General features: G+C 43.0%; 1 protein-coding gene across 5 annotated transcripts in view; it reads left to right on the top strand.

Moving 5' to 3' along the window:
- Positions 1–23,545, top strand: part of col14a1b (collagen, type XIV, alpha 1b) — an 84,405-nt gene that overhangs the window by 24,245 nt on the left and 36,615 nt on the right. For all 5 annotated transcript variants that reach the window (XM_023975965.2, XM_023975964.2, XM_023975966.2 and 2 more), the window contains 17 exons: positions 107–259; positions 566–685; positions 978–1,142; positions 1,460–1,621; positions 2,265–2,552; positions 4,004–4,149; positions 5,019–5,148; positions 7,847–7,986; positions 8,313–8,439; positions 8,821–8,960; positions 9,638–9,770; positions 11,200–11,268; positions 12,477–12,619; positions 14,803–14,932; positions 15,956–16,078; positions 17,829–17,978; positions 20,630–20,746. In XM_023975965.2, the coding sequence (XP_023831733.1) occupies positions 107–259; positions 566–685; positions 978–1,142; positions 1,460–1,621; positions 2,265–2,552; positions 4,004–4,149; positions 5,019–5,148; positions 7,847–7,986; positions 8,313–8,439; positions 8,821–8,960; positions 9,638–9,770; positions 11,200–11,268; positions 12,477–12,619; positions 14,803–14,932; positions 15,956–16,078; positions 17,829–17,978; positions 20,630–20,746 (2,436 nt within the window). The remainder of the gene's footprint in view (positions 1–106; positions 260–565; positions 686–977; positions 1,143–1,459; positions 1,622–2,264; positions 2,553–4,003; positions 4,150–5,018; positions 5,149–7,846; positions 7,987–8,312; positions 8,440–8,820; positions 8,961–9,637; positions 9,771–11,199; positions 11,269–12,476; positions 12,620–14,802; positions 14,933–15,955; positions 16,079–17,828; positions 17,979–20,629; positions 20,747–23,545) is intronic.

Below are 23,545 nucleotides of genomic sequence, written 5' to 3'. Positions count from 1 at the left end.
GTGGTATGTTGTATATTCTTGTGTTTTATCTAGGCTATTGTTTAAATGCTTTGTCATTAGTATGTTGGTTTAAACATAATCTGGTCTGTATGTTTTTCCTTTACAGAGCAGTTCATGTGTAAGACCCCGGCCATAGCGGATATTGTGATCCTGGTGGACGGATCATGGAGTATCGGACGGATAAACTTCCGTCTGGTCCGCATGTTCCTGGAGAATCTGGTTAGCGCCTTCCATGTGGAGTTTGACAAGACACGGATAGGTGAGGAAACGATCTGTCAGCCATTTTACTGGTGTCTTTATTCATCGCCATTGGTGACGTTGTTTCCCTATCATTGTCATCATCATTATAATTATAAGCATAAGAAAGCAGCGTTGCTAAAGCGCTCATGATTAGATGATTAGCCTTTCTATCCCACCCACTCAAGTCACGGGTACTGTAGTTTCTGTGTTGTTGTGCTGCTGTGTTTCATCTGGGTAATAAATGATTAGCTGCTCGTCAGTACAATAACAGCGTGTGTTTGTGTGTTGAGAGAAGCTACCCTGAGTGTTGATTCCCTTTGCACAGGTCTGGCCCAGTATAGTGGTGACCCCAGGATTGAGTGGCACCTGAACACTTTCACCACCAAAGAAGCAGTCATCGACGCTGTGAAGAACCTTCCCTACAAAGGAGGGAACACACTGACGGGTACTGGAAAGGAATCCTTTCTTCCTCTGTACTCTGTAATACCACTGAACTCCACATAATACACATTACCCACTCTGCAACAAATTACGCTCATGATGTCATTCTACCACATTTTATTACATGTCCAGATAACCTGATTGACAATCCGTTTTCCATTACATTTTGACCATATCTTAGAGATTTAGCCAGGCAACCCAATAACCCAACAAAGACGCTAATACTGTATGTGACAGCCCTCAAGAACCCCTGTGTATGCAAGAGTTAGACAGTATACTGCTCTTCTCTACTGTAGGTCTTGCATTGACATACATCCTTGAGAACAGTTACAAACCCGAGTCCGGATCCAGGGCCGGCGTTCCCAAAATTGGAATCCTGATCACAGATGGGAAGTCTCAAGACGATGTCCAACCCCCGGCGCGGAGTCTGAGAGAGGCGGGAATAGAGCTGTTTGCCATTGGTACGAGACAAAGCCTCATCTTAGTTTTCTCTAAATGCTCATATACTACTGTAGTTAAACAGATTGAATGCAGATGCACTTTTCTTGACGGATGGAGGGCATTCTTTCACCTTTTACATTCATACAGTATTTGGGAAATCTGGTTTGAATGTGAAGCCACCTGTTCTGACACCTGCCCAGTGTAGTGATATGTCCTCTAGAMATGTCTAAATCTATTCATCTCTCTCTCTCAATTCAAAGGGCTTTATTGGCATGMGAAACATATATTTARATCTCTTTCTCTCTCTKTCTKTKTCRCCCTCTCTCTCTCTATAAAGGTGTGAAGAACGCCGATGAGAAAGAGCTGAAGGCCATTGGCTCGCCTCCAGAGGAGACGCACGTCTACAACGTGGCTGACTTCAGCGCCATGAGCTCCATCGTGGAGGGTCTGACCAGGACCGTCTGTGACCGGGTCGAACAGCTCGACAAGGCCATCAAAGGTGAGCCAGATTCAAGTAGAGTAGTAGATTCAGAAAGGAGAATTGAGAATGTTACATCCAGACCTAGGTTCAAATACATGTGTATTTGAGTATCTAGTATTTAAAATTATTTTCTGTGTATTTTTGTATTTTCAAATATACAGCCCAAACAAGTACAGTACTTTTATTTGAGTATTTGAATGGTTATTTGTATAAAAAAAGAAAATAGGTTTCCCATACCTGGGTCAAATGCATGGGATTGTATAGACATTTAGTCATATAGTATACCTTTGTACAAGCAGACATTGTTTAAATAGTGACACTTCAGTGATTTTGGATAGATCCACCGGAACACAAACAAATCCATCCTCCCATCCTTTCTATTTCCTCTGCCATCCTACATTTTCAAACCCTTTCTATTTCCTCTGCCATCCTACATCTTCTAACCCTTTCTATTTCCTCTGCCACCCTACATCTTCTACCCTTTCTATTTCCTCTGCCATCCTACATCTTCTAACCCTTTCTATTTCCTCTGCCATCCTATATCTTCTAACCCTTTCTATTTCCTCTGCCATCCTACATCTTCTAACTCTTTCTATTTCCTCTGCCATCCTACATCCTCCCATCCTTTCTCTCATTCTTCTCCCACTCTACAATCTCTCAGGCGACACAGGCCCAGAAGTCACCATGGCTGCTCCCAGAGACCTAGTGACCTCAGAAGTGACGGCCAGGAGTTTCCGGGTGTCGTGGACCCACTCCCCTGGCACGGTGGAGAAGTACCGGGTGGTGTTCTACCCTGCCAGCGGGGGCCAGCCCGAGGAGAAGGTGGTGCAGGGCACAGTGGACACAGTGGTGCTCAACTACCTCCTCTCCCTGACTGAGTACCAGGTGGCCGTGTTCGCCATCTACGCCAGATCAGCTAGCGAGGCCCTCCGAGGCAGCACTACCACATGTAAGTCTAGTTACAAAACTGAATCTCATCTAATTTAGTGGGGGCTAGAAGTTGATGAATGGCAATGAAATCCCCCCATGGAAATCTGTGAATACTAAGTACACAATTGACCTTGTCTCAAAGTTAATGGGGATGGTGAGTAACCTACCGCTGTCAAGACTGACATACAGATGGAGGAGGAAGTAAGACAATTTATGACATCCAGACATCCAGTAATGCTGTAAAGGCTCTCACTTTTTGACGCTTAAGTAGCCCGTATTGCGTTTAGGCTCACCATTTATGTATTTCTATAGACAGGTTAAGGGAGGGGCTAAGGCCACTRTTGGTCAAACAGGTTAACAGGAATGGAGATTGCTTTGCTGTGTGAATTGTGAATTATGCCAAATTGTTTACAATTTGACCTTTGCTTTTCCTCTTAGTATGTTACGAAACTAGAAAGGGTTCTTCATGGAACCCAAAAGGGTTCTACCTAGAACCAAAAGGGTTATAKCTGGAACCCKAAAAATATTTTTCAAAGGGTTCTCCTATGGGGACTGCTGATGAACCATTTTAGGTTCTAGATAGCACCTTTTTTTCTAAGAGTGTATATAAACTCTGGCCAATCAAGGGAAGCTAAGACATTCTAACGAGTCTGTAACCTTGAGGTGTGCGATCAGGGTGTTGTATGTCTTTGTCCCTAGTGGAGACAGTATAGCCTACTCACCAAGGTTCAGGAAGAGCTCAGTTGGGAATCCCTAGTCGGCCAGCACAAGCAAGTTATTAGGTTCAAATGGGGACAAAGATAATAGTTTACAAAAGGAAAAACAAAAAYGCATGCCAACCTAAGGAAACAGATTCAGACACAAATGGGAAAACCCTGCCGGGTCAGGAGGCTACTTCCAATCAGCTTCTCAGCTAGGTAATCCCTCTCAACTGTGAGTAATCACTCCCTACTGGTACTCTGAGCACCTGGCCCTGCTGCTGCTGGGATATGAATAATGGACTGCTAGTGAAATGTACTGCTAGTGTAACTGTGTCCTAACCCACTTCCTACCGCTAACCCCTGATCAGCTGCACGTCAGGACCTTAATTAGAGTAGAAGCAGGGCTGGAGCAAAAACCTACAATGCAGTAGGTAATCATTTCACTCTTAGTCTGRACCTGTTGTTTACAAAGCATGTGACAAATAAKATTTGATTTGATTTGATGTTAGTGCTCCGTAAGGAGGATTTTGCTAAACCTGATCTACTGGTCTAAGTCAGGACTTAGTCTGAACCCTGTGTGAACTGTGTGTGACRCGTAGAAATAAAATTACTAGAACGGGCAAAGCCCCTCTGACCAATTTGACTGCACCCTCATTGGTACCCTCAATATGACTAATATAGAATTGTAATCCTGAATGTTGACTTGAATGTTGATGGCTGTTGTAGTAGTTCTATGGCGTGACCCCTGTATAACCCTTGTGTGTTACAGTGGCCCTACCCATGGTGAACAACCTGGAGCTGTTTGACATCACCCACAATAGCATGAGAGCCCGCTGGAGGGTCGCAGAGGGGGCTTCTGGCTACATGATCCTCTATGCCCCACTGACCGAGGGAGACGCCGCCGACGAGAAGGAGGTGAGAGAAAAAAGAGAGAGAAGGGAGGACGGAGAGGATAGAGAAAGGAGGATGAGAGAATGAGCGAGACGAGGAATGAGATGGTAAAATAAAGACAGAGAGAAGGAGAAAAGACTGTCAGAAAGAAAAGGAAAGAAGAAATATAATCCAAAGCACAGATGGAGACGGAAAGAGAGAGAAGAGGATTTAAGAAATGGAGTGGCTAAATTTAAATACAGAGGAAAATAAAGAAGTAGCAAGGGAGGGAGTTTAGACTCAAATCAAGGAAATATTTAGAATACATTGTAACTAGTACAGTGAAAGGGGGTGTGGGGAGAGGGAGAGAGAAAATGAGGAAAAAGTCCTCCACCGCTCAAATTCCACCCATCCTGTTAGTGCTCATTAAAAAAGAACACTCCCTCCAGGCACAGTAATCAGTTCAGGTTCACAGTTTCACTTGCTCAGCCTGTTGGGGCACAACATGGCTTCCAGGYCTTTTCTCTCTTTTTCTCAAAGTGATGCTTGAAGTTTTTGTGCTAAATGTTACATTGACTGTTGTCGATTGATCCAGACAGGTTTTAAGTGCATATCTGGGTTGTTTAGTTAAAATCTGCAGCCTCTATATAGAATAGCCTAAAACGAATGCAATCTTGGGGCAGTATGGTTCATTCTGTAAAATGCAGGAAAAATCACTTTTTTTCACACCCTCGTGTATCACGTCTGGCTGGCTGGCTGCCACTTTATCTGGCTGTGTGACTGCCTTGCCCTTGTCTGTTTGATGGTTGATATTCTGTCTCTGTCAACCCCCTGTATATATCTTGCTCCTTTGCCAACCTCTCTGCGTACCTGTCTGTCACCRCGTCTAAGGTCTCTGATGACTGTTTGTGCAGGTGAAAGTGGCTGAGACTGTGAACGAAGTGGAACTGGAGAACCTGACTCCAGACACAGAGTACACAGTGACCGTGTACGCCATGTACGGAGAGGAGGCCAGTGACCCTATGACCAGTCAGGAGACCACGCGTGAGTAACCGCCTCATACACTCGTACGCATGCACGTGTACACACAGATTCACATACATTATGAATAAGCTGACACACATGTACAGTACCAGTCAAAAGTTTGGACACACGTACTCATTCCAGGGGTTTTCTTTATTTTTACTATTTTCTACATTGTAGAATAGTACTGAAGACATCACAACTATGAAATAACACATATGGAATSACGTAGTAACCAAAAAAGTGTTAAACAAATCAAAATATATTTMAMATTTGAGATTCTTCAWATAGCCACCCTTTGCCTTGATGACAGCTTTGCACACTCTTGGCATTCTCTCAACAAGCTTCATGAGGTAGTCACCTGGAATGTATTAAAATRAATATGTGGAATTTCTTTCCWTCTTAATGCGCTTGAACCAATCAGTTGTGTTTTGACAAGGTAGGGGTGGTATACAGAAGATAGCCCTATTTGGTAAAAGACCCYGTCTATATTATGGGACGAACAGRTCAAATAAGCAAAGAGAAAAGACAGTCCATCATTACTTTAAGACATGAAGGTCAGTCAATCCGGAACATTTCAAGAACTTTTAAAGTTTCTTCAACTGCATGTTGAAACTGGCTCTCATGAGGACCGCCACAGGAAAGGAAGACACAGGCTTACCTCTGCTGCAGTGGATAAGAAATTGCAGCCCAAATAAATGCTTCACAGAGTTCAAGTAACAGACATATCTCAACATCGATTGTTCAGAGTAGACTGTGTGAATCAGGCCTTCATGGTCGTATTGCTGCAAAGAAACCATTACTAAAGGACACCAATAAGAAGAAGAGACTTGCTTGGGCCAAGAAACACGAGCAATGGACATTAGACTGGTGGAAATCTGTCCTTTGGTCTGATGAGTCCAAATTTGAGAGTAGGTGAACGGATGATCTCCGCATGTGTGGTTCCCACCGTGAAGCATGGAGGAGGAGGTGTGATGGTGTGGGGGTGCTTTGCTGGTGACGCTGTCTGTGATTTATTTAGAATTCAAGGCACACTTAACCAGCATTTCTACCACAGCTTTCTGCAGCCATATGCCATCTGGTTTACTCTTAGTGGGACTGTCATTTGTTTTTCAACACAACAATGACCCAACACACCTCCATGCTGTGTAAGGGCTATTTGACCAAGAAGGAGAGTGATGGAGTGCTGCATGAGATGACCTGGCCTCCACAATCACCAGACCTCAACCCAATTGAGATGGTTTGGGATGAGTTGAACCGCAGAGTGGTGAAGGAAAAGCAGCCAACAAGTGCTCGGCGTATGTGGCAACTACTTCAAGACTGTTGGAAAAGCATTCCAGATGAAGCTGGTTGAGAGAATGCCAAGAGTGTGCAAAGCTGTCATCAAGGCAAAGGGTGGCTACTTTGAAGAATCTCAAATATAACACTTTTTTGGTTACTACATGATTCCATGTGTGTTATTTCATGTGTTGATGTCTTCACTATTCTACAATGTATTTTTTATATTTTTTATATATACTTAAAAACCCTGGAATGAGAGAGTGTGTCCATACTTTTTACMGGTAAAACAGTTGCGGCACTTGTAGGTAAAGCTGTCATAATAATTGTAAATCTCTATCAGAACAGGGGATGCATATTTACTGGCTGAGCATGAGATACTTACTGTAGGTATTTAGATGTTTTGTTAGCCATCAGGCCTAGTGAATGTTCATACTTCTGCCTGCACCTTGATGTCAAGCCCTGGCAAGCTTTAGAGCAAGARCTAACGAACAGGCTGCCAAAACAATGGTGTTTGTGCTAACTTTGCACTTCAGAGCTATTACGGTTGCATCAATTTAGTGTTGACGTTGACCAACTGTCAGTCACCCCCTTGCTAGTTAATGTGTTATTGTCCTTCTTTGAACGCTTCTAAGGGCGGTGTCACGACACGTGTTGTAGATATACAGAGGCTTGAAAACAGTTCAGAAAGTAGTTGTCCTTAGACGTTCTGTCTGTTTTAAGGGAACAGGATAGTGCCTTAAAAAGGAACAGTTCACTCCTGAATTCAACTTTGTTGGATGTGGTGTAGATCCAGCCTATTTATCTCAACCCCAAAAGAAMGGGAAAGATAAACACTGTCTAAGAATGCTGCTAGTATGTCCAGTTCATTTGGAATGGAGGTATGTAACATGATCTAAATAACAGAGTGTGTGTTCTCAACTCATCTCAACATTGGACCACTTAGGAGATCTGTAAACATTAGACAAACAGATTTTTTGGAGTGATCTGTCACATGTAATAAATGACAGCATTGAAGTATAGTAGGAATAGATCSTTGCCAAACTTTAATACCCTCCTCTTCCGACTTTTTTTATTTCCAATTCCCTCATGAACCCAGTCCKCCTTTACTGCATCCTTTTCATGCTCCCTGCATCTAAAGCTAAACGCTGACCCTCATATCAATTGAAGAGAATGAACCGCAGCAAGAAAAAACAGGASTAATTGTAAGCAGGACTTCTAGCCCTACCTAAAGCTCCTTGTTAAATTCTAACTCTGCCAGAGAATGTACTTTGTKCGCAAAAGGCCATTCTCCTGCCCTTTTGTTTTCTTCGGAGAGGAACTCTCAATCAAAAAGAGTCAGGTCATGCACCAGCGGGAGGGTGACTCAGGTTATTGTGTTTAATTACAACTATATTAGGGTTGACCCGTGTTCCTGTTCTCTACCCCCCTCATGTCCCAGTACCCCTGACCCCGGCGCGGAACCTCCGCTTCTCTGACGTCGACCACAGCTCGGCCAGGCTCACCTGGGAGGCGACGTCCAAGAAGGCCAACGGCTACCGCATCATGTACGTCAAGACAAACGGAGTGCAGACCAATGAGGTGAGAGCTCACGGCACTTGGCCAATAACGTAACTCGACTTTAAACCCATGAATAGATCGTGTTAATGTTAATGTTGCGGACTTTCCCCCTAAAGAAATAACTTTTCAAAGACAGTTCTGTGTTTCTGCACGAATAGCATCTTGCAAACATGTAAACCTGATAGAATGTGATATATAATCTGGTGCTGACTGATTTATAGAAAACTAGGCATCACTGGAATGGATACCAAATTCATAAGTTAAATAAAATATATATACTGTTTTATTGTCACATAGAGGGACTCACACTGACCGTTAACTCTGACCTCTCTCTTCCTTGGCTATAGATGGATGTTGGCCGCATCACCACCCTGTTGCTGAGGAACCTGACGTCATTGACAGAGTACACGGTGGCCATCTTTGCTATCTATGACGAGGGCCAGGCAGAGCCCCTTACTGACAGCTTCACCACTAGTAAGAGTGTCTCTACCCATATAAGCAATGCTATTGGCAGCTCTTGGCTTTCAACAACAGCCTTTATAATACWAAAAAAAGGCTTTAAATGCTGCGGCTTGTAGAAAGTGCCATAGAAATATAATTAATAGAACGGACATTCCCATTCAATTCAACGTTCCGTGATGGGTGGGCATTCTATTTCTATGGAAAGTGCTAACAAATTATCTAGCTGTATTTGAAAATGAAACGCTGATGTAAGTGAACAGTTTCTTACACGTGATTAAGTGTATCTAAAAGTGAGTTCAGACTGTGAATATGACCACTCATATGGGGGATGCAAAGTGGTGGCACTCTCCTTCCATTATTTTGAGGCATCTTTACCCTTTGTGTGTAATCCAGAGACAGTCCCAGAGCCTCTGAACCTAAAGACCAGTGAAGTCTCCACTGAGAGCTTCAGGGTCACCTGGGAACACTCAGCCCAAGACGTGGTCCTCTACAGACTCACCTGGACCCCAACCAGAGGAGGAGACACTAAAGAGGTCTGTGTCTGATGGCTGTTGGTTAGTTGAATGGATGGATATTTGTCTGTCTGTCTGTGTTTCTGTCTATCTGTCAGTGCAGTTAGTGTCTCACATCAGCTAAAGGAGCTCTGACGGCAAATGAATTGCTTCTGCTAGTGTATTTTCTGCTACGTGATTTCTCCCACACTGCTTGGCATACATTCTATCACATCCCTGAGCACTTAAACACCTCACACACATYGTTACGGGCTTATAAAACYAAGACACCTGCACGATGTCTGATATAGAGTTGACATTTATTACATTTTGAGTTTGCATTCCAATATTACACTTTATATACATCACAGAAGACTAAAATATAACAAAACTGTTTGACATAGAAACACCAAATTGTCTTCGTAAAAAAATGCATCTTTATTAACTTTGAAATTATGAAAACGATTAATAACATTCCACCCATGTGGCCACAGAGGGCGCTTTTCGTCATTGACCGCAGGAATGGGCTATAGTGCTATTTTGAAGCCCTTTTGGTGACTGTAGAATTCCAGTCCATTCGGTAGCAGCAGAAATATCTGACATTTTTGACTCAAATTCTCACTACATCCCCCCTTCCCTCCCCCTCTCTCCATCCCTCCCTCCCCCTCTCTCCAACTCTACCTCCCTCCCACTCCCTCCCTCCCTTCTCCATGGTGAAGATGCTAGTGAATGGTAACAGGAACAGCCACCTGCTGACTGGACTGAGGCCCATCACTGAGTACGAAGTCTCTCTGATTGCTGTCTTTAGAAACGAGGAGGAAAGCGAKGCCGTGACCCTCACAGAGTCAACAGGTAATTAAGGGAAACTCCACTCCAATCAGGGTTAATTGAACATTGGGGATTGTATTGATTATTGTATTGATTTAATGTTGCCACTGTGCTACTGCTTGCTCTTTGTTAAAATCGTGCATGTCCACAACACAGCTTTTTTACCCATGTGTTGTATGTTTGCTACAGGGCATTGTTCATTAAGACTGGTCTTGAGAAACACCTTTGTGCTGAAACATTGACATTAAAGTCAAAACTACACTACATGACCAAAKGTATGTGGACACCTGCTCGTCGAACATCTCATTCCAATATCATGGGCATTAATATTAAGTTGGTCCCCCTTTGCTGAAATAACAGCRTCCACTCTTCTGGGAAGGCTTTCCACTAGATGTTGGAACATTGCTGCGGGGACTTGCTTCCATTCAGCCACAAGAGCATTAGTGAGGTTGGGCACTGATGTTGGGCGATTAGGCCTGGCTCGCACTCGGCGTTCCAATTCATCCCAAAGGTATTCGATGGGGTTGAGGTCAGGGCTCTGCAGGCCAGTCAAGTTTGGGGAGCATTGTCATGCTGAAACAGGAAAGGGCCCCAAACTGTTGCCACAAAGTTGTAGGCACAGAATCATCAAGAAGGTCATTGTATGCTGTAGCATTAAGATTTCCCTTCACTGGAACTAAGTGGCCTCGCCCGAACCATGAAAAACAGCCCCAGACCATTACTCCTCCTCCAGGTAGCGTTCTCCTGGCATCCGCCAAACACAGATTTGTCCGTTGGACTGCCAGATGGTGAAGCTTGATTCATTACTCCAGAGAACACGTTTCCACTGCTCCAGGGTCCAATGGCAGCGAGCTTTATACCACTCCAGCTGACACTTGGCATTGCGCATTGTGCTCGGCCATGGAAACCCATTTCACAAAGCTCCCGATGAACAGTTCTTGTGCTGACGTTGCTTCGAGAGGCAGTTTGGAACTCGGTAGTGAGTGTTGCAACCGAGGACAGACAATTTTTGCAATGCACTTCTGTGCGCTTGTGTGGCCTACCACTTCACAGCTAGGCGGTTGTTGCTTCTAGATGTTTCCACTTCACAATAACAGCACTTACAGTTGACCGGGGCAGCTCTAGTAGGGCAGGAATTTGAAGAACTGACTTGTTGGAAAGGTGGCCTCCTATGACGGTGCAACGTTGAAAGTCACTGAGCTCTTTAGTAAGGCCATTCTACTGCCAATGTTTGTCTATGAAGATTGTACAGCTGTGTAATTTTATACACCTGTCAGCAACAGATGTGGCTGAAATAGCCAAATCCACTCATTTGAAGGGGTGTCACATACTTTTGTATATATAGTATATATCTCCTCTAATTCTTCTTCTGAAATGCTCACTATACAAATCAAAATGTATTCATTAATTGATTGATTTATTGATTGACCCAACCAATTTATCTGTTTTTCAGTGGCAAGAACAACGACTACCACAAAAGCTACTACAACCACGACTACCACACGAGCTACCACCACAGCAGGTAAACTAGATTTTTTCCAGTCATGTACTGTATCGATTTTTATAAAGTTAATTTTGTGGGAGCTTTTAGTAGTAATTTCCCCAACTTGTCCTGTTGTTTATAAGAGTGATAGTKATGTATTATAGTGATGATGGATTACATTTATATCGTGCTTTTCACTTGGTTTGAAATTGCAATTCACCTCATCCATCATCAATGAAAAGAGTTTATTTCCAAAAGGCTATATCCCCCCAAAAATCTTCATTTGTGTTTTTTCATCAGAAATGATTGCTTATGGGTACCTTCATGTGTAGGTAAAATAAACATTTTCTCAGATTTTTTTATTCATAGATTTGAGAAAATGTGTTGTTTTGCAAGACGCTGTACATCCATTGTTTAGCTGGTATGGAACTACGGATCCTGTATATTTGACTGTGATATGTGGTTGTCTCACCTAGCTATCTTAAGATGAATGCACTTACTGTAAGTCACACTGGATAAGAGCATCTGCTAACTTGACTAAAATGTCAAATATAAATGTTTTACATACAGATCTCATATTACTGAATATATATATATATATATATTTTTAATTATGTATGTTGGTGTCACGAATGTATCATTTGTACATTTTTTTATGAAAATGTTTGTTATTTGACTGTGTAAAACTTGCTACTTATTTCTCTGAGAGTGAGGTGGAAATATAGCATAAAAAAATAAAAAATTGTCTCAAATTAAACCATGAAGTAACAGATTTTAAACACATCTGTCTATCAACAACCCCATGCCATGATTAGATAGGGAAAAAATACACCAATCTCTTTAATAATTTKTTTAAACAATAAAAGCAACTTTACCAACATTTGTGAAAATGGATATGTATAGTTTTGGATTGAAACTCTTCATCCTGTATGTAGCTATGATCTCATCAGGATCCCTGTGTTTGTGTGCCCTCTCTTTCTGCACTGTTGCATCATTGGTCTATTAATATTGTGTTTATTCAAATGTATGCATGCAACCACACAGTCTGCATAGTAAAGCCACCTGGTGTCTCTATCCTATCTCCATTTTCCACCTCCCTTTCTCAACTCATCCTCGCTTCCCTTTTTCCCCCTCCCTCCACCCTCACTACCCTCTTTTMCTACCTTCCTCCAACCTCCTGTACCCTCTCTTCCTCCTTTCCTCCATGCCGCCTTCCCTCTACCCATCTCCCTCCCTCCCTCTCCCAGTTGTGCATCTGGGTGTGAGGAACCTCCTGCTTAGTGATCACACCACCTTCAGCATGGAGGTGTCCTGGGAGCTGCAGGACCGCAACGTGCGTCAGTACCGCGTCGCCTATGTCACCGCCAGGGGCGATCGTGCCGAGGAGACGGTAAGACGCATACAGAGGAGACTTTGTTGTCTGTTAGTACCCCCCCCTCCCCCCCACACACACACACTCACACACACTTCCATAAACACNCACACACACACACTCACACACACAAACACTTCCATAAACACTTCCTAGAGATTGGGGTTGTATGGTAGTCTTTAAGCGTTTGTGCCAGATGCATAGTGATTTAGTGTTTAATCAGATTCCTTATCTATTGATATCAGAATGTTGTAGTCCGGTGAGAATGTAGTCGATATGTATTACTTATCTGTTGGATAAACCTTGCTGATTTTGTGATGCGGCGTCCCAAGCCAATGTAACATGCCCATTTGAAAATAATGGAAAACAATACAATGAAATCGTGTCTTGAAATAGGATTTCAATGACAAAACAACAATTCATTCCTAGTCCAATGCTATAGTACAGGAAAAGTCGCTGAAGCCTTGCATTTGGTTTCTCAAATCACCGGCAACTTCCAGCACCACATAGCCTGAACAACTCCTATCCAATCACAGTTCACTAAAGGCCAGCCCAGCAATAGAAGCAGTAGAGTGGAACCCACAGCGCTACTCTGTAGCAAAGTCAATGCGATGATAGTTTGCATTCTTCACAGATACTTCATTCCAAACTAGATTGAACTGCCCAAATTCTAAATAGTTTATGAGGGAGCGCCCGCATAATAAAAATAATCTAATTTGGCAACGGCGGTGGCATTGGGACTCAGCCATTCGGGTCGCACTCCGTCCTGCGGTCCCCCCCTTCGAAAAAGCTAACTGCTATTTTCATCACGTTTGCCTGAAATTGATTTGTCAAGCTCGCCGCTCGCCGCTTGTCATGGCTGTGAAACTTTTTGGGACGGAGGCAAGGCTAGACCGCACACGCTCGGAATGCAAACAGGAATGAGAGGAGGAATGGAGAGCGGATGAGAGAGAGAGACGGAGAGAAACAGGAATGAGGGGAGGAATGGAGAGTGGAGGAGAGAGAGACAGAGAAAAAGAAGATGCCTGAGAGAGAGAGAAAGAGAGAGAGAGGGGGAAGAGGAAGAGGAGTGCCTGTAGTTCAGAAATTACAAACATTCTAGGTGATTCTGAAATTAGACAGCCTGCACTACGAATTCACAGTGTTCACATGTCGAGTTATGCATTGTGCAATACATTACTCAATTAACTTCTATAGCCTAACTCCTGAAAGTTTAAAAGTATATATTTTTACTATTTTTCCAATTAAATTTACTGATATCAGTGTCTAGGTAGTCTATACCTTTATTTCCAATTCAATGTCTATTTATAATTKAAATTGTACATAAATTGGGGGCAAAGTACCCCAAAAAACATACTTGTTTTCTTTTGTAGTAAGGCAAGCTTAGCATTATTTGTGATATCTAACTTCATGTAGATTTCTATGAGTGTTTCCTATATGACTTTGCAATGAATTGCTGTTTAAATCTATATTCCTGTCAGCTATTAGATGTGGATATGAATTAATAATTGTTTAATTCATGTTTATTATGTACATACAAAGATTCATACGCAACCAGAACCAGTATGATTCAAATTCTAGTTTTCTGCTCAAGTGTAGACCTGACATGTTCTTAACTATTTTGGGGAGGTATTCTTTCTTGTCATTCACTGATTGCCTAAAATATGTTGTCTTTAAGTCCTAGACTAGAGTTTCTCCTAGATACAGTATTAACTTAATCTTGTGTCTGCTCAATTTTGTTTCATGGCCTTAATCATTCAATTCACTCAGTCATTTGCTGAATGGTTTTCTCCAATACAGCATGTTCATTCACTCACTATCACACGTTATTGCACATGACGTAAGGACATGAAGATTTCCTTAACATACAAAAGATGCGAAAACAGAAATCAGATCAATTGATCTTTCTGTTATCACTAAAAACAAAGCCATCACAGAGCTCCTATTAGCTCGCTTGGTCCCAGACTTCACCTCTATATGTCATGCCAAACAATGACCATAGTTTGGAGTTGGAAAGACAGCACAGACAGTCTGGTGCAAGGCTACCTACTAGCTTCATCTGTTCTTCTGATACAACTCCAGTACATTTAATCACCAGTCACATCGACCCAGCATGTCCCTTAACCGGCCTCCACTCCAGACAACACCAGAACCTCGTCCTAGTATCGTGATTTGCAGTTGTGTGTGTATCTGTGTTCTAGAAAATGGTCCCCGGTGGTCAGAACAGCCTGCTGCTGCAGCCACTGCTGTCTGACACGGAGTACAAGGTGACGGTCACCCCGGTCTACGCCGACGGAGACGGCCCCGGTGTCAGCCGCATGGGACGCACCTGTAAGTCTGTCTGCGTGACCTTCTCTCCGTGGTGACATTTTAGTGACAGGCTCGGACTCCGAGATATGTGTTCTGTTCTCTTCGGCACAATGGAAGCCTCTGTTGTTCTGTATTTTTCTTTCATGTGGAATATGGAACTTTAAAGATATATCATGAAGTAAACCCAGCAGGTAAAACTGCTCAAACCATGTTGAATGGTTGTYATGACTTCATTTCAACCAGTGTACATTGGGAATGAGTCTGTTAGTTAGTCCATGAACCCTCGCCGTAGGTGAGATAACCATGCTCTGTATATCATTGACACATACCGAGTAATCCAATGGAAGCTTTTCACCTCTACATCAGAGACCTCTCGTAGGCTTAAATAAACTGTTGATTTGACAGGAGATGGTAATTCCGCCTGTGGAGGTTTTCAGAAGCTTAGCAAAATCATTTTTATGGATTTCACATTTACATTCTTCCTCAAATGCAAACATGAGTAGTTGCTTTTTATTTTCCCTGCTCTGAAAATGACAGTCCCCTTTAAGAATGAAAAATGAGGCTAATCCCTCAAACGACGTGTCACATTGGTTGTGTGTGTGTGTGTGTATGAACAGGTCTGGACACGTTCTGCTAACACTARTGAATCCAGTTGTAATTCAGTCCAACGCTGTGAGGCTGTGACTCAAAGTTAGTCATCTAAAAGCCCATCAGACGCGTATCGTGTTTAGAACTCCCAACATGCCTCTCATTTTAGGACAGGAGACTGAGTGACTCATATGTACACAGAGTTTCTCATCTACAATTCATTGCTGTACTTGATGAAAATGTACCTTTTCTCTGAGTGTGTTCTGTTCTCTCTTTCTGTCCATCGCTCACTCGCGCTATGCCTTTATCTCTCTCTATCCCTCTGTCTATCTCTCTTTCTTTTTCCCTCTAATTCCTTCTCTATATCTATCTGTCTCATGTCTCCATACTTTTTCCAACCTCTATCCATCTCTAATTTCATTATCTCTTTCCCTTGCTCTTTCATTCATCCTGCAGTGCCGCTGTCTGCTCCTAGGAACCTGAGAGTTTCGGAGGAATGGTACAACCGCTTCCGTATCACCTGGGACACGCCCCCATCCCCAACTATGGGCTACAGGGTCGTCTACAAACCCATCTCTGGTACACACACACACACACACACACACACACACACACACACACACACACACACACACACACACACACCACACGCACACAAACAACACACACACACACAACACACACACACACACACACACACACACACACACACACAACACCACACACACACACACACAGTACTGCTTATTTCAAAAGATAGCCCATCTAACCCACAAAAACCCTACAACACACATCAATACTGCTTATAAAAATAATATCATACTACTACTACTACTACTACTAGTACTACTACTACTACTACAACTGCTACTCTTACAACTAAAGGTACAACTACTACTACTACTACTACTACTCTTACAACTACTACTACTACTACTACTCTTACAAAACTACTTACTACTACCACTACTACTACTACTACTACCTACTACTACTACTACTACTACTACTACTCTTACAACTAAAGGTACAACTACTACTACTACTACTACTACTCTTACAACTACTACTATACTACTACTACTACTCTTACAACTACTACTACTAAGACTACTACTACTATTATTACAGCTACTACTACTACTACAAACTACTACTACGCTTACAATACTACTACACTACTACTACTACCTCTTACAAACTACTACTACAACTACTATACTCTTACAACTACTACTGCTACATTCTTACTACTACTCTACAACAACTACTACTAACTACTTACTCTTACAACTACTACTACAACTACTACTCTTACAACTACTACTTACAACTTACTACTACTACTACTATTATTACAGCTACTACTACTACAACTACTACTTACTACTTACAACTACTACTAACACTACTACACTACTACTTTACTCTACAACTACTACTACAACTACTACTACTCTTACAACTACTACGACAAACTACTTACTACTACTCTTACAAACTACACTGCTCCCGTGTGGCTCAGTTGGTTAGAGCATGGCACTGCAACGCCAGGGTTGTGGGTTCATTCCCCGGGTACCAGGATGAATATGTATGAACTTTCCAATTTGTAAGTCGCTCTGGATAGAGCGTCAGCTAAATGACTAAATGTAAATGTACTATTACTACTACTACAACAACTACTACTAGTACTGCTACTAATACCTACTACCACTAATAACTACTTCTCTACTAAATACAACCATTACTATTACTTGATGAAATACCGATACTAATACTACTACTACTACCACTAATGCTAATACTACTAATACTACTACTACCACTACTACTACTAATGCCAATACTACTAATACTACTACTACTACACACACAAACACATGGTGTGAAAGTGCATCAACCCACATTCAATATATTGTGTTAACTACAAAGGATAATATTCTGGGCCACCTCCTACGCTTGTGATCCCACTCATATGTGATCTGGTCAGTTCATCACCTTCTAGGCACGAAATGTTTATTAAAATAAGTTCCTACCACCCTATTTATATATCTGCTAGAGGGGAAAATCGCCTTGACACAAAACATGTTTAAAACATTCCACACAATGATGTCTAAAGCRGTTTTCTGACTGACAACCCACTACTCAAACTCCACTTCACCCTTAATACAATGCAGTATTCATGAAATTCTAGCAATCACAGTCAGCTGCAAAAAATCAATAACGTCTTAAATGCTCCTTAGGCGAGAGTAGCCTACAAGTTCTGCAAGCAGTGTGTAGCCTACAAGTTCTACACACACACACACACGAAACCCTCTCTTCTCCACAGCTCCGGGACCTGCTCTGGAGACCTTTGTGGGCGAGGACGTGAACACCATGCTGATCCTGAACCTGATGAGCGGTACAGAGTACGGCGTCAGGGTCATCGCCTCCTACACCACCGGCTCCAGCGAGGCCCTCACTGGCAAGGCCAGGACATGTGAGTAGACTATCAGCAGCCCCAGGTAGAAAGGGACTCGAGAATGGATATATGTTAATTAATCGATTATTCAACACAACACCTCCAAGTAGAACAGGACTCCAGAATGGATACCGTGTATACTGTGACTGCGTAATTACTTACTTATCCCCTTTGTGCATAACAAACTTTATTAATTATTAAACACTTTCTGGTCACATTGATCACTGTCAAGGTGATTGGGGCACAATGTTTGTCAAATACAATTCCGTTATTCATCATCTTCTTTCCAGGTAGGCSCCTCGACATTTTCCAGGCGCTCTTATCCATAGCGACTTACAGGAGTTCAGTGCCTTGCTCAAGGGAACATCAACAGATTTTTAACCTAGTCAGCTCYGGGATTCAAACTAGCAACTTTTCTGGSGTTGCTGGCCCAACGCTGTTAACCACGAGGCTACCTGCCTCCCTCTCTAATTTTAATCCCCAACTTTCCCAGCAAGCATCATTTGGATCACATGTAGGTCAACTGGTGCTGTCTGAGATTGAATCAGTGTGAATTATTGAGTAGCACAGCTTCACTCCATCGGAGACTGCAGCCGCCACAATGATATCAAGTGGCCAGGCAGGCGTGCCTAATGTAGTACCAGTGTCAGCGACTCAGCACTGTAACGGAGATCATTGTCTTATTAGGGCTGGCAGCTCCCAGATAATCAGATTGGAAGGGGGAGTGGAAACTAGAGACTCGCATTCGTTTGCATGTAACTACGATATCACCTTGTGCATGATAATTAAGTAAAGCACGCTTGGGTAGTGCGTGATTTGAAGGGCATAGATAGAGATATAGCAATCAGGATAGGGGTGTCTCTTGGGTGGAGTTTGATGCCTGACTGACATGCAGTGAGCATGTTAATGAACCCTGCACTACAATAAGAGAAAATGCGGATAGCTCAATGTCATGTTCAAGATCTCCTTGTTTTACAGTCATGTATGTGTATAGTTATTTTGCGAAAGTCAATGAATTGTTGTATTGTATGTTATGTATTATGTAACACAGTCTATTACCTGTGTAAACATTATTCATTTATTCATATGCATTGGGAAATGTGCATGTTCCAATATATGCCGATTAGATTATTTACCAAACAGTTGTAAGTAAATTTGTTTTCACGACTCTGAATACAAAATATGGACATCAAGCTCCCCAAGTTAAATGGAGTTTATTTCCAAAACGTTACATGCACWAATTTTTCACGTTTGTGTTTTTTCATCAGAAATGATTGCTTATGGGTACCTTCATGCGTGGGTAAAATATTACTGTTCTCAGATTTTTTTATTGATATATTTTCGATGTGTTAAAATGTTTTATTTAGCAAAATGCAATATATCCATTGTTTAGCTGGAATGGAATATCCGTATCATGTATATTTGACTGTGATACTGTATGTGGTTGTCTTACCTAGCTATCTTAAGATGAATGCACTTACTGTATGTCTGGATAAGAGCATCTGCTAAATGACTAAAATGTCAAATGTAAATGTTTTACGTACAGATCTCATAATACTTTATTGAATGTATTTATTTAAAAAATATACGGTATATATATTGATGTCACAAATATATAATTTGTACATGTCTTTGTTAAACATTTAGTTGTTTGTTACATTTGACTCACTGAAACATAYCAGTACTACTTATTTCACTGAGAGTGAGGCAAATATATAGCATTTTGCAAAAAAACATGATTATTTGTCTCTTTGAAATGAAACCATCAAGTGACAGATGTTAAACAAATACATGTCTGTCATTGAACAACCCTTGATTAGATAGTGAAAAAAACACACCAATATGTTTCATAATTTTGTTAAAAAATTAATTTACCAACATTTCTGAAAATMTATATATAGCATTTTGGAATGAAACTTCAAATGTATGTCCCCACTGATATATTCAAATCGATAGCAGCACGCAAGAATGAGATTAAGAAATGCATGCAACATTTGCATAAATGGATTTGTACTGCTGATCATTAGGAGTAAGATACCGGCACCATATTTCAACTCCCCAAATAACTTTCTCGCCGTATGTTTAGAGTCCAACCCAAATGGAGACATATGCTGTGTGGCGGTAGATGCACTGCCTGCGATAGATGTCTGCTCATTATCGTTAAGGATATGTTTATATTGCAGGGCTTTATCATTTAGTCACTTCTGAGGGTATCACTGGTGTATTTACCATCACTGRTCTGGTTAAAGTCAAGTCACGATGACAAGATTACATTCCACTATGTTGCAGTATAGCAWAACAATCTACTGAATACTGATCCATAGACATTCTTTTCAGTCTTAGGCCCAGGTTCCAGTATGATATGGTGGGTCTGCCACATCCATGCTCACARWWTTTTTTWAATTGTAACCTRATTTAACTAGGCAAGTCAGTTAAGAACAAATTCTTATTTACYATGACAGCCTACCCCAGACYGCGCTGGGCCAATTGTGCACCGCCCTATGGGACTCCCAATCATGATGCTGCCTGGATTTGAACCTGGGACTGCAGTGGCYCCTCGTGCAATGAGATGCAGTGCCTTAAACCACTGCACCACTACGGGAGCCCAATGTTTCCAATGTGATGAGATGGATCTATAGTGATAATGTGCCTGTCTCTCTCTGTCACAGTATACCTGGGAGTGACCAATCTGAACACCTACCAGGTGAGGATGAACAGCATGTGTGCCCAGTGGAGTGCCCACCGCCACGCCACTCTGTACCGTGTGGTCATCGAGTCGCTGCTCAGTGAGTGCCCAGCACCACACACCACATACACACATCAATTTTCCCTGTTCCATTTGAACCAACAACAGTCTTTTACAGTATTGAGCTTGCTATAAGCAAGTCATTTGTCATGGCAGCACAATATCCACACCCTCTCCTTGACAGTATMCCCTTACTTCTGTGTGTAGACGTACACTYTACAGTACACTATATGCAACCAAATCCACATTGGTATTCCCCACACACTYACACAGCCACTCTAGTGGAAGGAGGTGATTACCATGCGGCCACACGTCTCCATGTGGATAAGGCTGTCAACTCCCCCCTAAAATCCACATGTGATCCCGGTCAGGAATTATGCTCCTGGCAGGGAATCTCGGTCGGGACACGGAAACCTGCAGGGAGGAAGATTCACTTGTAATAGCGACAGGGATTTCACACTTCCCCAGCAGAACTGTATTAGGAACTGGGGGATTGTCATTTGTATATCATAGCATTTGATCAATATTCAAATGCTATGATATACCATGTTAAATTATGCTATATTATATACAGTATAAAGCATAAGATATAACGTCAATAGGACAGACTCTGGGGGCTATATTTTGGGTTTCAGTTTAGAATAATATACATTAGGCCTACTACATAGCTTTTTAACAGGCGAGCTTAGTTGACGTTTACATATCCTATGGTTAAATAAGCGAACGTTGGCTAGCCAAGATATACTTGTTATGTAGATGACCGTAATTGCACCTCATTGCATCTTTTTGAAGAAGTAAAACAATTGYGTTTCTGGTTCAATGTGCTCTGACAGGGGGAGTTCCAGATACTTCTGTTTCAGCTTGTAGTTAACTAGATACTGTATTTGCGTCAAAGCAGAACATTATGAGGTAAAACAATTATATTCAGGAAAATAGTGTAAGCGCCTTTTACCTTCTAAGTCATAATTATCACCTCACAGACGTGAGACTTCCAACCAACTGTCAGTGTGGGTGGGTGTCTGGAAGTGAAATCAAGGTTGTTTTCAAAGTGATAGTTTGCTACTCAGTCAGTGCAGTAGTCGTAAAGGGATATTTAAAGTTTGTGAAAAGTTTTGAATGCCCTCAAAGTGGTCTAAAGTTGTACGTAGTTCATATAAACTCAGCAAAAAAAGAAACGGCCCTTTTTCAGGAACCTGTCTTTCAAAGATAATTCGTAAAAATCCAAATAACTTCACAGATCTTTTGTAAAGGGTTGAACACTGTTTCCCATGCTTGGTTCAATGAACCATAAACAATTAATGAACATGCACCTGTGGAACAGTCATTAAGACACTAACAGCTTACAGACGGTAGGCAATTAAGGTCACAGTTATGAAAACTTAGGACACAAAGAGGCCTTTCTACTGACACTGAAAGCAAACCAAAAGAAAGCTGCCCAGAGTCCCTGCTCATCTGCGTGAGCAAGGAGGCATGAAGACTGTTGATGTGGGCCAGGGCAATAAATGTTTTGGTGAGTTTCAGTTTATTAAAAATATGTGGAACTCTATTCATGCTGCGCCTTGGTCTACTCATTACGACGAACGTGACAGAAGATCCCACCAACAAAGGACCAAGCAGCGTGCCCAGGAGGAGGAAGTATCCTGGACTGCGGAAGAGATCCTGGATGGGAAGGGATCCTGGACTTGGGAGGAAATCCTGGCAGGACAGGATCGCCTTCTTGAAGGAGTCGCCTAAGAGCATGAGAGGAAAGCAACGACGTCGGGGAGGAGGGCACAGAACCCCAATAATTTTTTTGGGGGGGGGGGGGGGGGGGGCACATGGAGCAGTCGGCGTGAGCAGGAGTGACACAGAGCCAGTCAGGGAGTCGAGTGAGGAGCTCAACGCAAGATTCGGAAAGAGGTGCTGGCGTTGAGAGTGCTGCAGAGCGGGCGTGCTGAGGTGCGTGTCATCAGCCTTTTCTTTCGGTATCCCGACCTGTACCGGCTCCCACAGCATCAGTCTCCAGTGCGTGGGACTTTCAACAGCCTAATGCGTCTGTGCTAGCTTCCAGCACTCGCCTGGGCTGGACGTGGAGCATTCAGTCAGGAAGGGTTGTTGCCAAGCTCTGCCTTCTAGACTTCTAGTTTGCGCGCTCACGTCCAGATTACGTCTGTGGCCTCTCATCTCCGACTGCCTGAGATCGTGCAATGTTCATCAGCCTGGTACCCACCCTGTACCGGTCCCACGCATCAGCGTCTCCAGTGCGTGGGACTTCACAGCCAATGCAGTCCCTGTGCTAGACTTCCCGCACTGGCGGGCTGGAGTGAGCATTCCAGTCAGGAAGGGTGTGCCGCTCTGCGCTCTAGACCATCCAGTGCGGCCCCACAGCCAGTACTCCTGTGCCTCCTCTCCGCACTCGCCCTGAGGTGCATGTCATCAGCCCGGTACCACCTGTACCGGTCCCACGCATCAGGTCTCCAGTGCGCCTCCAAAGTCCAGTACATCCTGTCCCTCTTCCCCGCACTCGCCCTGAGGTGCGTGTCATCAGCCCGGTGCCACCTGTACCGGTCCCATGCATCAGGTCTCCAGTGCGCCTCCACAGTCCAGTACGTCCTGTGCCTCTTCCCCGCACTCGCCCTGAGGTGTGTGTCATCAGCCCAGTGCCACCTGTACCGGTCCCACGCATCAGGCCTCCAGTGCGCCTCAACAGTCCAGAGCTTCCGGCAACAGTTCCCAGTCCAGAGCTTCCAGCAACAGTTCCTAGTCCAGAGCTTCCGGCGACAGTTCCCAGTCCAGTGCTTCCGGCGGAAGTTCCCAGTCCAGAGCTTCCGGCAACAGTTCCCAGTCCAGAGCTTCCGGC

Source organism: Salvelinus sp. IW2-2015, linkage group LG31 (genome assembly GCF_002910315.2).
Source record: "Salvelinus sp. IW2-2015 linkage group LG31, ASM291031v2, whole genome shotgun sequence".
Taxonomy (NCBI): Eukaryota; Metazoa; Chordata; class Actinopteri; order Salmoniformes; family Salmonidae; genus Salvelinus; species Salvelinus sp. IW2-2015.
Note: the sequence above shows the minus strand (reverse complement) of the source record. Positions and strands in the feature narration are given on the sequence as shown.